The sequence below is a fragment of the Blennius ocellaris genome (genome assembly GCF_963422515.1).
Source record: "Blennius ocellaris genome assembly, chromosome: 12".
In the NCBI taxonomy this organism is placed as follows: domain Eukaryota; kingdom Metazoa; phylum Chordata; class Actinopteri; order Blenniiformes; family Blenniidae; genus Blennius; species Blennius ocellaris.
Genome location: NC_137661.1, coordinates 21,506,511 through 21,520,229, shown reverse-complemented (window position 1 = coordinate 21,520,229; position 13,719 = coordinate 21,506,511). Strand labels below are relative to the sequence as shown.

The following is a 13,719-nucleotide window of genomic DNA, read 5'->3' as shown; positions in this document are numbered from 1 at the left end:
AGAGAGAGAGAGAGAGAGAGAGAGAGAGAGAGAGAGAGAGAGAGAGAGAGAGAGGACCAATTGAATGTCTCCTTAGAGAAGACAAGAGCAGGGCTTTTCTGTCTGAGTCTTGAGTGTGTTCAGCTGACGTTGTCATTGTGTGCGAGTGCCAACGGGAGCCTGGTAATTATCAGCACTATTCAGACACCAAACATGCACATTGTACGAATTGCAAGCACATACACACACACACACACAAAGGCAAAGATTAGCGCAAAAAGAAGCACTGTGAATCCAACATTAGCAAAATGCGACTAGATAAAAGCCCAATCATGTTTAAGTCATGAAAAGGCAAAAAAGAAAATACTCTACAGATAATTTCGGAGATAAAGGTTACTGTTCATCAGTTTGAAACTATGTGCATATTAGTATGGTGTGTCATGCTTGCAAGTAAACAATGAGCCTGAGAACAAATGTCTCACCGAGGCCCCAAAATGAGGGTAGGGGCAAAACTATCCTGTGTACACCTACAACACAAAACCTCAAATGTAGTAGTCGTTTCACTCACTGAACACCAGTCATTCATTATAATTTTGCATACCAGCTGGACTCTGTTAAATTAAAAAAAAAGGGCCCATGGCACTTCAAGTAAAATCCTATTTCCCCACGCTGCAATTCACTTACACTATAAAATACAAGCAGTTATCTTGCTGAAATACTGACATTCCTCCCTTATGGATAATACGGGCAGCTCTTCAGCAAATATGGTTACCGGTACATTAAATCAGAGTGAAGTGCAGAAATCATGGCTTCTGAAAGTGTGAAACTTTAAGCTGATAGCCTAATCAGCCTGATGAGATCTGTGTTTACATGACCGAGCACCCAAATGTGGCCAAAAAAAACAAACTTTAGTCAAGTTCCAAAATCATTCCTTCATCTTGAAAGTGCTCGCATCTTAAACACCACTTAGTCTTTACAACCTCATATCTTAAGATCTGAATGGGCATAAACAGAAGCCATTTCTGGAATAGAATCCTTACTCTTGCAAATCTTGCTGTCAGTCGTTTGGGGAAACCCAAAGTCCATCACTTCATCCATCAACTCGTACACAGTCACAAAGTTGTCACGGATGCTCTCCTCTTCAAGCTCCTTGAAGTACTCTTTAAAAACCTACAGACACAAATGGAGAAAAGTTATTATTCAGTCAACTAATCCAATATCAGCTGCTTATTGAAACAATCACATGGTTCACAGTGTTTATAGAACATTGTGAAAATTAAAAAAAAGATTTAAAAGTATCCTATGAGCAGAAGCTCTCGTCACAAATACACACAACAAATGGTACGAAAACAGTTCCTGAACTGACGACTACAACCAATACATGCAGAGAACCATTCATGAAACACTATAGAAGCACATCATAGCAGCAGGACACTGAGAAATTGAAGCTAAAACTAGTAGAGTAGAAAAGACAAACTTCCTGTTGAGTATGGAGTTCTGCTTTCGCATTTACATATCGGTCTTGTCATGGAGTGGTTGTGTTTGGAATTTTATTTTTTTTTTTTCACACACATTGAGCTCTCTAGCACCAATATTGTGTTGTTTAATTTGGTTGGCAACGTGACGTATTCCTTTAAAAGAGCTGCGTGCCGTCTTCTAGTGGCTACATTATAGCAGTACAACATGTTTATAGCTGGTTTTGAACGTCATAATGAGTTCACTGTTAGGAGCTAATGACAAGTTTCTACAAGTTAAAACTGAATAATTAACAGCCTATATTCAGACTATTTGCATCACATGGGGCTTTGGTTTTTAAAAAAAATCTGCGACAGACACTGAAAGAGTGAAATAAAAGAGCTATAAAACAAGACAGTCTTTTTGTATCAAGTAAAATATTGGTCATCAGTTGAAAGGTTTATTCAAGGTTTCATAACTAAAGTTGAGGGTAGGGATTTATACCGACTGGTAAAAGGTGGGGCTTTGCCTTCCGGGTCACATCCCTTTTCACCATCTGCAGCCAGATCTCACAAATCTCTTCACAAAGTTTAGCATACTGATAACACAGTAAATAAATACAATGTAACATTTGAGTTCCAATCAAAGTATATAAACAAGCTTTCAGAGTGTCAAAGCATTCTCCAAAATTCTCAATGGAGAAGCATTAACCTCATGTATAACACATCAATGGCGGCTGAATGCTTTAACGTGAATGAAGACAGATATTCTGTTGCTTTTGTACAAACTGCGCAAACATGAAGCTATCAAGCACCAGACTCACCTGCACTATTTTATAAAGAAAGGAGTACACAAGAGCAGCGTTGGCGTTCTTCTTGGACATCGCCACCACTTGAGTATGGACTGTTAAGAAAAATACCTCTGAAGTAAGAGTTAGGTTCTAAAACACACATAAAACAACTGTAGACACAAGACTTTCCCTTCAGCCTATTTTTTTTAGAATCAAAAGTTTAATGCAACACTATAAAAGGTTCTCAGAATTAATGTGATTTCCATGCAACGTGGCCACAGTGAGGTGGATCAGTAGTGTAATGCAGTGTGCAGCGAATACCAGCTTTTCACAACTGCAATATGATGCTGAATTAATAATGTGCAAGGAAATCTGAGCCTCACAATGTGGGGGAAAAAAGGAGATCATAGCAAGTATGTATTAAATTTGTAAGCCAGCTGTGATACGGGATGAGATATAAACAGTCAAGAAATTAGAACGTCTGCTACGAAGCCCTGAAGTGTAGGGCTTTACATGGATCTCCTCATATTATATGCAATTAGGTGGGAGCGCATGTCAGATTTTATAAATCACAAATAGGCAAGATTTACTCTGGAGCAGAAAACACTAACTATAACTACTCTACATGGTAACTCTGTGAATTTGCATAGACCTTCACTGAGAACGCCATAAAAAGTTGATTTTAAACAAAGACGACAAAGGTAAAGTGTAAGGATACAGTAAATGTTGCTGTGTTTGATCCACATGAAGTGAGATGAACCGTGGCTGACGAGCGGCGTCACCTCAGCGTCTTCTTCCCTCTTTTGGAGGATGGGCATGAAGTGGTCGATTTGGTTCATATCCATGTTCCCCATGTAATTTCGACAAATCAGAACCTTCACGGACAACATAAAGACACACAGAGGCAGAGGGACACCATATTAGAGGTACAACACGGTCATTAACTATTCATAGCTTTTGGCTGGGAAACCAAATCTGCACTCAAGCTCTAACATACTTCAGGAAGAAAAGAAAAAAAAAAAAAAAAAGGCCCTCGAACCTCTGGGATGGACACAATTCTCCACGCTCGTCTCCCAATGAAATGTGCAAACTGTATATGGGTTGAAACTGGTCTTTGCTGCGTTAATGGATTGATGGATATATGATCATGAATGATGGATGACCAACTTCTGAACATGAACAAAGAATCACAGCAGAGTTCATCGTGGTTCAGAAGATTCTTACATTTTATAGCATCGCAAAGCAAAGCAAGTCACGTTTTAAAGACGGACACAGTTTACAAATAGGTGTTCAACAATGCTATACAGCCTGCTGGATTAAAGTCTAGAACAATTTTATAAGAACACCTTTTGATCAGTCTTAAGCTCTTCTGGTCTCAGTTTCTTAGATGTCCATTAAGTATTTATCTTTCCGACAGTGTTTGACTTTCAATTCCTCTAATTCAACCTAAATCCAAATCAAGGCAAAGCACAGATTTGCCTAAATCAATGGGAAAATGAAGTCTATGTATAAATGTTATTCTGCATACAACACACATCCATTTCTCACACTGCTTTATCCAATCCAGTGTTCCAGGGTACCAGAGGTGATCCCAGTTGACAATGACGGGTCACCAGTTCATCACCAGACAGAGAATCACACAATCTCACAGTCGTACTGATCTGCAACATTGCAGTTGCCAATTAAACTCAAACACATGTTTTCGGACCATGGAGAAAAATTACTCAGGTGCTTGTGTTGCCTAAAAAAAATAATCATAATAAAATAAAATTACTGGAACAAAGGAAGGACTTATATGTTATCCTTCAGTAAAAGTTTATTTCATAGGGAGAAATAACAGAAGGTAAAAGTGGATCAGCAGGACATTTTTTAAATCCATTAACTTATTTTCAGAGAAATGTTACTACAATAACATTGTAAATTAAAGAGGATACGGATACTTCTTACTTTTTGAAATTAAAAATATATTAATATTTTGCCTTTATGAGACAAATTATTCCTGTTTTTACACAAATGCATTTAATTTTGCCGAAGTGAAGAATGTGTTAACTTTAACACATATAGTAGCTTGCAACATGTCAAGAATTTCCCACTAGGATTAATAAAGTACTTCTATTGTATTCTTTCCTACATCCAAGAACCTGTTTCTAACTGAATGTGGGTGTGGACTCAGTACAACACTGCAAAACTGGCCAATTATGTGGAGACACGTCCGTGTTTGTACAACTTGGCTCATGCCTTTGTGCCATTTACTCTTATGATTACTACGAGAACAGAAAACTGCACCATTCATTTGATTTTTGATGAAATTTGGCGAGAAATTATTTGATAAAATGCAACTTCACCTTCAAGTTATTCTATTGCAAAGAGGAAAACGTTGGTGAGTACAATAGAAGTCACACACTAACAAAGCACGATAGATGACCAGAAGAGAAACAAAACTCCCAGATGTTGACGGAGATAAAATTAAGGATTTTAATATAATTCAGATATGCTTATCTATCATAGAAAAGCACATTATAGACAGTTTAAAACATTTGATTTTTCTCAGAGACGTAGTATCATGGTTGTTCTTGGCATTCGACTGTCAGATTTTAAAGTAATGTAGATATTAAAATATATACTTCGTTAACTTAACACAAAATATAAAAAGTAATTCAGCACACACACAATGAGGCAGCAGCTTTGCTCAACTCCGGACATAGAATGGAGTGAAGAAAGAGATCAAAGCTTCTTTGCTTGAGGGATCCAGACAACGCGTGTACACACACACACACACACACACACACACACACACACACACACACACACACACACACACACACACACACACACACACACACACACACACACACACACACACACACACACACACACACACACACACACACACACACACACACACACACACACACACACACACACAGCCCCCCCCTTCGCCTTTAATAGAGGAATCTCTTTTGCACTGGGGTCACAAAGGGGCAGTTACAACAAAGAGGAGGAAATAAGAAATAAAAAAAAAGGAACATTCTTGCAAGGTAAAGTAATCTATGGGAACAAAAAAAAGAGGATATGAACAGGCCACTGCTCAGGTTCTGTGAGCGAAAATGAAAAGCACACAGGGAACAGTTCAGGGGTCAGAAACAAAAACAGAGGAGGAGAGAGAGAGCTACAAAAAAAAGATATATCTTTGCATCAAAAAGAGCCAAAGGGCTTGTGGAATGTCCAGTCAGTCACTTTCTACCACAGCAAACGCCCGTTAATAGAAAAAAAAAAAAAAGCGCACTTCAGAAAGACTACCCTGAAGGGCATGTTCACTCTGTTGGTGGCAGATTTGTGACGCCACTTCAAGAGGGAATGACCATCTCGCTTCAAAAACCAGGCTTGAAACTTTCATATCTGTCTTAGTATTCAGGCTGGCTATTTGGCATCTTCATCGAAAGTAAAGGTTACATATGTCTCCACTGCTGTGGGACCTCATAACATCTTCTCCTCTACTGGGAAGAAATTTTTTTTTTATATATATATATATGTATAAAAATACACTCAGCCGCACTCTCAGCTCAGCCTCACAGTATCTCCGGCCCTCATGTCTACCCTGGGGTCCCGAGCCTTCAGCCGCTCGGCCAACCACCAGAGGAACTCGCTCCCACCCAACATCACAAACATTGAATCCCTGGATTGTTTTAAATGTCACCTCAAACCTTTACTTTTTCAAACGAGCAGAATCATTTTAAACCATGTCTACCAATAAAAGCCTGAATGTGTTGTTGTTTTACTGCGACACATTTTTTTAACATGTACTTTTTATAATGTGATTGAGTGTTTTGAAAGATGTTGATTAATAAAATGTATTATTATTATTATTTAAAATAAAACATCTCCTGATGTTGTGGCTCCCACTCCAGTTAGCCATAAAGTTAATTTTATTGTTAACAAGAAGGCCGTTGCTCGGCTAATCTCCCGCCGGAGGGCTTTATATTTTCTCACAAAGCCAGCTCTAAGGCAGCACACTTGGTACACTAGAGGGTGTTCCATGGGTCCTAGTAGATAATAACCATGGCGACCAAACTTCAGACCTTACCGATCTTCAAGGTCAAGGTCAAGGCCAGGTCACTTGGTATGCTGGAGGGTGTCCCCAGAGTACTAGTAGGTGTGTATAAAATTTCAGAGCCCTAGCTCAAAAACCTAGGCCTCCAGAGCCCAAAATGTGTTTTTAAGCACTTCGTGACCCTGTGACCTACTTAATATGCAAATTAGGTCAAGGTCACCATAGTATCCCTTCCCCCTCTGAGATGTATCCACATGTGAAGTTTGGTCACTGTGGGCCCAGGGGTTGCCGAGATATAGGTAGAAACGTTCGAACGGACGGACGTACGGAGACTGTTTCAAGATCCCCCTTCGGGGCCTATCGACCACGGCGGGGGATAATAATTAATCAATAGATACTATTGGAAGCTTTCATGCTCCTCTCATGTGGATCCAGCTGCCAGTTTTTATTTAAAGACGCCATCATCAGGTTTACTTTCAAGAGACGACTTAAAACATCCCAGTCTGATAAAGCTCACCGTTCGGGCTGGCTCAGGTCACCCTGGACCATTTTCTAGATTATCTCGTAGTTGAGTTTGCCTTCTGACATCAATGCGTTTATCGTCTCCATCCTCTTATTTTCTCTTTTCACAACCTCAACTGTTGAGGAAGTGCTTTCTTGTGACTGTTGGACGTGGCACCAAATTAAAAGTACAGTTACAACTTGGGAGTTTGGAAGGTTAGAATTTGCATGCAGCAGCATTTCTGTAGCTGCTCCAACTTCTTCATACAATCCGAAGACAAAACTATTAAAATAGGTGGTAGGTCATTTCTGTGAGGCAAAAAAGTTTCTCTGTTCGACATGCTTGACTTGCTATCCCATTCTGCAGCTGAAAGCTGAATGTGACTCTCACAAGATTCCCTGTTGTGGCCTGTGACAATCTCAGTGCAGCTGCAATCACAAACCTAATCTAGAAAACCTTTTTTTTTTTCTCCCCTTCTTTTTCTACATTAGGCTACGCGACAGTCAACACATCCTTGTCACGTCATCCTGGTTCAAATGTGTGTCAGTAAAACTCAGATTAAAGAGGAAAACATCCGACACAATCAGCCGAGGCAGAACACATTAAACAAAACACCTCACGAGAACAGTTAGCATATCTCATGCCCCCAAAGCAGAGCACAGCTATTTAATAATCCAGGTCTCATTAAAGTCTGGTGAGGATGCATTTCTTTCAAGTTATACTGTCTCTGTGAAAGCCTTTTATGATCAAATGAGGTGGCATTTATGAATTGCAAATATGTTTACATCCAATTCATCTAAAATACCACCAAAACCGGAATGTGACAAGTAAACTAAGCACAAATGGAAATGTGTGACTTTTGATGATCCCATCTTGTATTTTTTTGAGAATTGTATTTATTTCCCATGTGAATTGATGAAGTCTCGAGATGACTAAGCAGGCTGGGGCCACAGAAAGTTGAGCCACATCTGTTCCGCTAATGCTAATCATCTTATCTTCCTTTTGACCAAAGCGTTTGATCGTTACGTCTCAATGGAGGCGGATATCAAGACAAGAACCATGCAGCCAGTGGACAGTCTGGGATCCTCCAAGAACCTCAAAGATGACGATGGTCGTCCCCACAGAGTAGCGTAGTAGCACAAGTGACCAACAACAACAACAACCACGCTGGAAAACTTGGCAGGTAAAGCTGGCTGAAGCATTCGTGAACAAGATTTGGTGGTTTTGTTTGGTTTTTTTTACTTGATGCAACATAAATCACACAAATGCATTTGCTTTAAAAATGTAGTATCTATTGAAAGAGAAATAAGAGTTCCCCATAATATGACAAGGTTTGTCACAAATATGAAATGACAAACCAAATTATATTTTTTACATTATCATTTTACATTTTGTGATATGTTTGGATCAAAATCAGTGTTTGCTTTATTTTCAATGTAAGCAAACTTAAAGTAAGAAAACACTGAAAGTAAGATAGAATAGTGATGCACATTAAAAAAAGATGACAATTTCACAGCTGATCTTTTTTTTTTTTACGTTTTTACTCCCTCACCTCAACATAATATATAAAATAGCAAAAGTGTCTTATGAATTCATACTGCTGGTGACCTTAAAAATCACCAAGAGAAAATGACAGTCGGGATTCATTGGGAGTTTGTTACTGGGACACAGGAGACAATCAGTGACTGTGAACCACTCACCGCTGACCTCTAAAGGCAAATGGCAACCAGGAACCTCTCGGGATCAAACAGTACCAGTAAAGGCAAGCAGCTGCAGAGGATCAAAACCAAGGGCACTTAATCAAGAATCCATACGACTGGTTCAGGACGTAAACTATGAACGCGATACATGCAATGTGGCAGCATTCAGCTGAGCAGTCAGACTATTTTAACAGAGATGGCCTCGCCTCTATATTCAAACCAAAAAAATTTAACAATTCTCAGCTGAAGTCAGTTTTGTGTCTCCTGTTAAAACACTGACAGTGCAAACTGAGTCATATTGTAATTGGATTCTAGTTATACAATGAATCCTTGTTTCAGAAAATGTTATTCTGAAAAAAATACCCCCCCCCCTCTTTTTTTTTTTTTTAAAGAGTGACATGGCTGTCCAGAGTCAACAGTGGCTTATTTATAAATGAAGAAAAAAAAAAGCACATTGAAAAGTACCAGTGTGTCCATCAATTGCAACTATTTAACACTGTGCCTCTTTTTTCTTTCTATGCACTTGATCTGGTTGGGGGAGGAGTGAAATCAGCCTTCACTTGAAATCCACAGACAAGCTTCTTGGTCGGGGTTCATATGGAGGTCAAGTGTCTTTATGTATTACCTATGTGACGACCTGTGTGAAATGTGCATTCGGTTTGAACTGGATCGAGGGAAAACGTCTTTGAAGAATTTGTAGAGGCTTCAATTTAACTTCCACTCCTGGCAATTGATCCGTTTGTACTCAAAAAGTTGTACTGAAAACAGAGAAGATCTTATATCTCTCAGCATTAAAGCAAAAGTCTTGAGTTGCTAAACAATAACAGTGCTATGGAAGTATTCCAGACAGAATTTGTTGCAAAACGTTTTGCATTTTAACGGAGTACTGGTTTAAAACTGAAGAAAAGTCCTTGTTCTCTCCATAATGCAGTTGAAAGTCAGTGTATTTTGAACTTTGGCATTACTCATAATTACTCATTTATCTATATGGACATTTTAAATATCAATACCATTGTGTCAGTTTTCCTTTTAGAAAAGCTCTTAATCTAAACTCCAGTTTTCTTCCTCTGGAGCTTTAATAGAATAGCATCTGGTCGGGGCAGAGAGAGGGTGAGGATGGAAGGTGAAAAAACGACTGACTTGCCCCGGGGCAGAGATCGCTAGAAAGCAGGAGAGAGATGGAGGAAAAACCTTTAATCTGTACAATCAGACATCCAGGCAGTGAGGGACTGATCCCACTCCCCGATGGGCTTATAAGGCTTCTTCAGCAATTCCTTTTCCTGCCCTCAAATAAATTAACTCTGCAGGGTTTAGGCGAAGAATCCGAAGTGAGTAAGAATTTTTAGGAAATACGGTCAAAAACTACAGTGATTAACCCAAATAGTGTGAACTACCTTGACTACATGCTTCACCACTACTTTCAGCAGTCTCACATTCAGTCTTTTTTTTTTTTATTCACTTTTAAATCAACCAACTGTAGATTGTCTTTCATTCCACTTTATTTGGTCTTAGAAACTGTAAAACTGCATAGATGGAAGATTGATGGATTTGCATAACAAACCATTCAAAATTCAAGACACTGAACTCTTTTTTTTTTTTCCCAGCTTTCTTTTTTGCAAAAATGTTGACACAGGTTTTCTGAAGCTTCTGTGGTGGTAAAACAAACAGCCTTGGGTCTGCTCCGTTGGCCAAACAAACAAGTTGTGTTCTTGTAAAAGAATATTTGAGTTTTTCTTGTTTTGTTGTTGTTCAAGAAGCTTGCAAATATGTGAAGCGTTTACATTTCAGTAGCAAATAAATCATTAGGAAATGCCTGAAACTGAAATGACTTCAAAACAAGGTTAAGTAACTAAACTAATTGGGAATATTTACTATTTTCTGCTGCGTGTAGTGGATCCTACAAATGTTTCAGCCATTGGTTTCCTATAAACCACTTCCAGTGGCTGCACTCAAGACTATAACCATACTTTTGCAAGAAATAACAAAAAAACCACAAAAACAAAACCTGCAAATATGAAAAAAAAAAAAAAAAAGTTTAGAAGTCGTGAGCTAAAACAAGCCTATGGATTGGAAGTTGTAAACTTTGAAATAGGACACATCACATGCAATGAAGGCTGCATCACTGCACAAGAACAAGCCCTGACTCTGTGCACACTGCGCGTCAATGAAACGAGTTTGGCAAGTTGAGTTTCTCTTCCTGTCTCCGTCTCTCATGTCCTTCATGGGGACTCGAGAGAGAGAGAAACCCGACAAACAAAACACTTGGCAGGAAACAGCAGTGTGCCGTGGCACAGCGCGTGCGGTCGCGGGGTGCATCAATACAAAACCAGTGACTTTTTTTGTCGTTCTTCTTTCAGGACAGCGGAGCGCAACAGTCTCACCTTGCGGCAGGTGGCTCGTCGATAATGACGTCAACTTCCCCCAAAACCAACAAGTGTCGCCGCAAAACTTACCTTTCCCTTCAGGTCGAGGATGAATATCGCTGACGCGGACATTTTTGGTGGCGAGAAATCCTCGAGAACAAGAAGTAGGTTAGGAGAGATCTGGGTCTCCACTGAGATATGGGTCACTTAAATGGAGAGATAGACGCTCCCATCGTCCTCCTTCCTCGTCGCTCGCTCTCTCTCTCTCTCTCTCTCTCTCTCTTACACACACACTCTCTCTCTCTCCCTCAGTGCGTCTCGCTGCTTTTTCCGGACCAACGTGTCAATTTGGAGACAATAACAAGCAATAAAAGCTTCCTGCTGAAAAATTGCTAACTGAACTGTTTCGATTTCCAAGGGCTTTTTCGTTTTCATAAAAGGTTTCACACCTCTGCAAGAATGTATTTCTCTTAGTAAGTTTATTGTATGTCGTTCTTTTTCTATTTACTTTTAATTAACTTCCTAAGGGAATTAATAGGGAATTATTATTATTATTGTTGTTGTATGAAGTGGATGAATGCACATTTATTTATTGATTGATTTCCTACATCTTACTGTTTGTTTTTATTCTCTTGACCAGAATAATCTTGAGGATTTGGTGTGGAACTATAGTGACCTACAGTATGGTGACACGCCCAGGCAGGATAGTTTTGAGCGCTTCACGTTTACTCTGAAGGCCGCGCCTCGTCTCTTCCGTGGCTGATGCGAGCTTGTCGTTCTCGGCTGGGCTCCAGCTCGTGACAGCCCCTCGCGCAAGCCCTGGTTGTCAGTCCGCTCTCATCAGTCGCTCCGTCTCCCGGGAGCAGAAGCGCTCCGGGCCTCCTCTCTCCCAGACGCAGCGTCAGTCTTAATTACTGTTGTTTATACGAGGGTTACAAGAGTTTCAAACGAAAGGTGAGCGTTAGTGTTTCCAAGATCGCGTCTCGTGGGACACAAGAACAACTGAAACCAAATTGGTGGTGAAAGTATTCTACTTCCACCCAGTTTGACCTCTGCAGACATACCGGGTGACACGTTCGCCACTAGAATCTGATTTCTGCTTTTAGCTTTTTGTGATCGAATTTCAGGAGGACTTTTCAGTCATCAGAAGAAGTAGGTGACGTGGTAAATTAATTCACTTTCACGGCCACTCATGCTAAAAATAACAGCCAAAAGTGGATGGAAATTAATTACAAGTACTGGTAGAAATGAATTGCCCTACATTCTCATGGAGCTGCTCTGTCCTACCTCTTCTCTTTCTGTAGGTCTATATTTAAACATCCTGTCGGGGTTCATTTGCTACTCACAGTTTACCAAATTAACACACTGGTACTGTGTGTAATGTAAAACGTAAATATGGATTTTCTTATGTTTCCTTATAAAACAGTTTAATAGATTATGACAGATTATTCTAAATCTTGGGAGAACCATCAATTATGTCCTAAATTGCACTTTATAATTGGCTTTGAATTATTTTTTCGTTTTTGTATTCACTTGTATGCTTGGTTCAACTGTTGTTCAGTGTTTAACAACATTTCACGAGCGCAACTGCCTCTGCAGTGCCCGTCCTTGGTCGGTTTTTTTGACAAAACATTACAGTGAAGCCAAACACTGGTGGACAGACACACACCCACACACACTCATAGCAGTATAAAAGCAGGATCTGTCATTTCTCAGATCGGTTCTGTTGCAGTGAGAGGGGCGGCACAATATATCACACATTTATTGTTATCACAGTGTTAACATGCACACCATATACATTACACCAACATTAAATGTTTACTGCATTCATGCACCGCGAATTCAAAATGACAGAATTCAAAATCTGAAAAAAAAAAATGTGATTAACAATAAATTCCAAAATTTGATTGATTAACTTATTAAAATGTTTTCATCGATTCACAGCGTTAATTATTTAGTACCTCGTGTCACGGGCCAGAAGTCAGAAAAACAAATGAACAATGACCAAAAACAAACAAAGTCAACAAAGTGTAACATTTCTGAAACATTGCTGGTTTAGACTGCAGCTGTGATTAAAAAAATTACGATAGAAAGAAAACGTGTCCATTCACATTTGGGGTAACTTTTAGGTGACAGAAGGAGCACTGTGTTTGAAATGAAAAGAATCTCAAAGAACGACAACAGTATTTTGATGTATTGTAAATCATATCATCATATCACAATACTCAACATTTTACCTATTTTGCAGGTTCACTTCACAATCCTGGTAGAGAGTGTCTTTTAATGTTTTCTTTTGACCATTCTAAATATAATTTGGACAAAGTGTTTGGAACTCTTTCCTCACAGGTCAGAATAATTACATTTCCATGTTTCCAGTCTGTTTGGAGGCCTTCATGGGTCAAGCTTGTTCATGTTCTTGTGATTGCATGTGATAGTCCATCTCTGTGCATCTCCCTTGTGATGGACTGGTGGTCTTTAGACCCTGGAAAGACCACCACTTTACACCACCGTTAACAGGGATTGGCTCTATTGTCTTTTCATGAGGTTGTTTTGTTTACAAAAATGCTACTTCTTTCTCACACACTTACCATAAAACCTCTGGCAAGATCAGCGCTATCAAATAAACAAATCAATCACTCAGTCAATGACTTCAGTTCAAAGATCTGTCAGTAGAAACAAAGAAGTCTGATTTATTTGGACGTTTGCCGATGGGCAAGTGAAAATTAGGTTCCCCTGATTGACACGTATAACTGGGAGACATTATGAATGCTATTATCGTGCAGATAAGACCATGAAAATTATATTGGTATATTGGATAATAAAACACAAATCATCGAAGTTGGGAGTGTTTTGAAAGGAATCCAATTTGAAACGTCACA

At 39.3% G+C, this 13,719-nt stretch overlaps 1 protein-coding gene across 1 annotated transcript in view; it reads right to left on the bottom strand.

The window, feature by feature from the left end:
* ap1m3 (adaptor related protein complex 1 subunit mu 3) overlaps positions 1–11,079 on the bottom strand; it is a 32,269-nt gene extending 21,190 nt beyond the window's left edge. The window contains 5 exon segments of the mRNA XM_080506494.1: positions 1,020–1,021; positions 1,027–1,149; positions 2,258–2,325; positions 2,943–3,099; positions 10,931–11,079. Of these exon segments, the coding sequence (XP_080362620.1) occupies positions 1,020–1,021; positions 1,027–1,149; positions 2,258–2,325; positions 2,943–3,099; positions 10,931–10,972 (392 nt within the window). The 5' untranslated portion in view covers positions 10,973–11,079.
* Between the last annotated feature and the right edge of the window lie 2,640 nt (positions 11,080–13,719).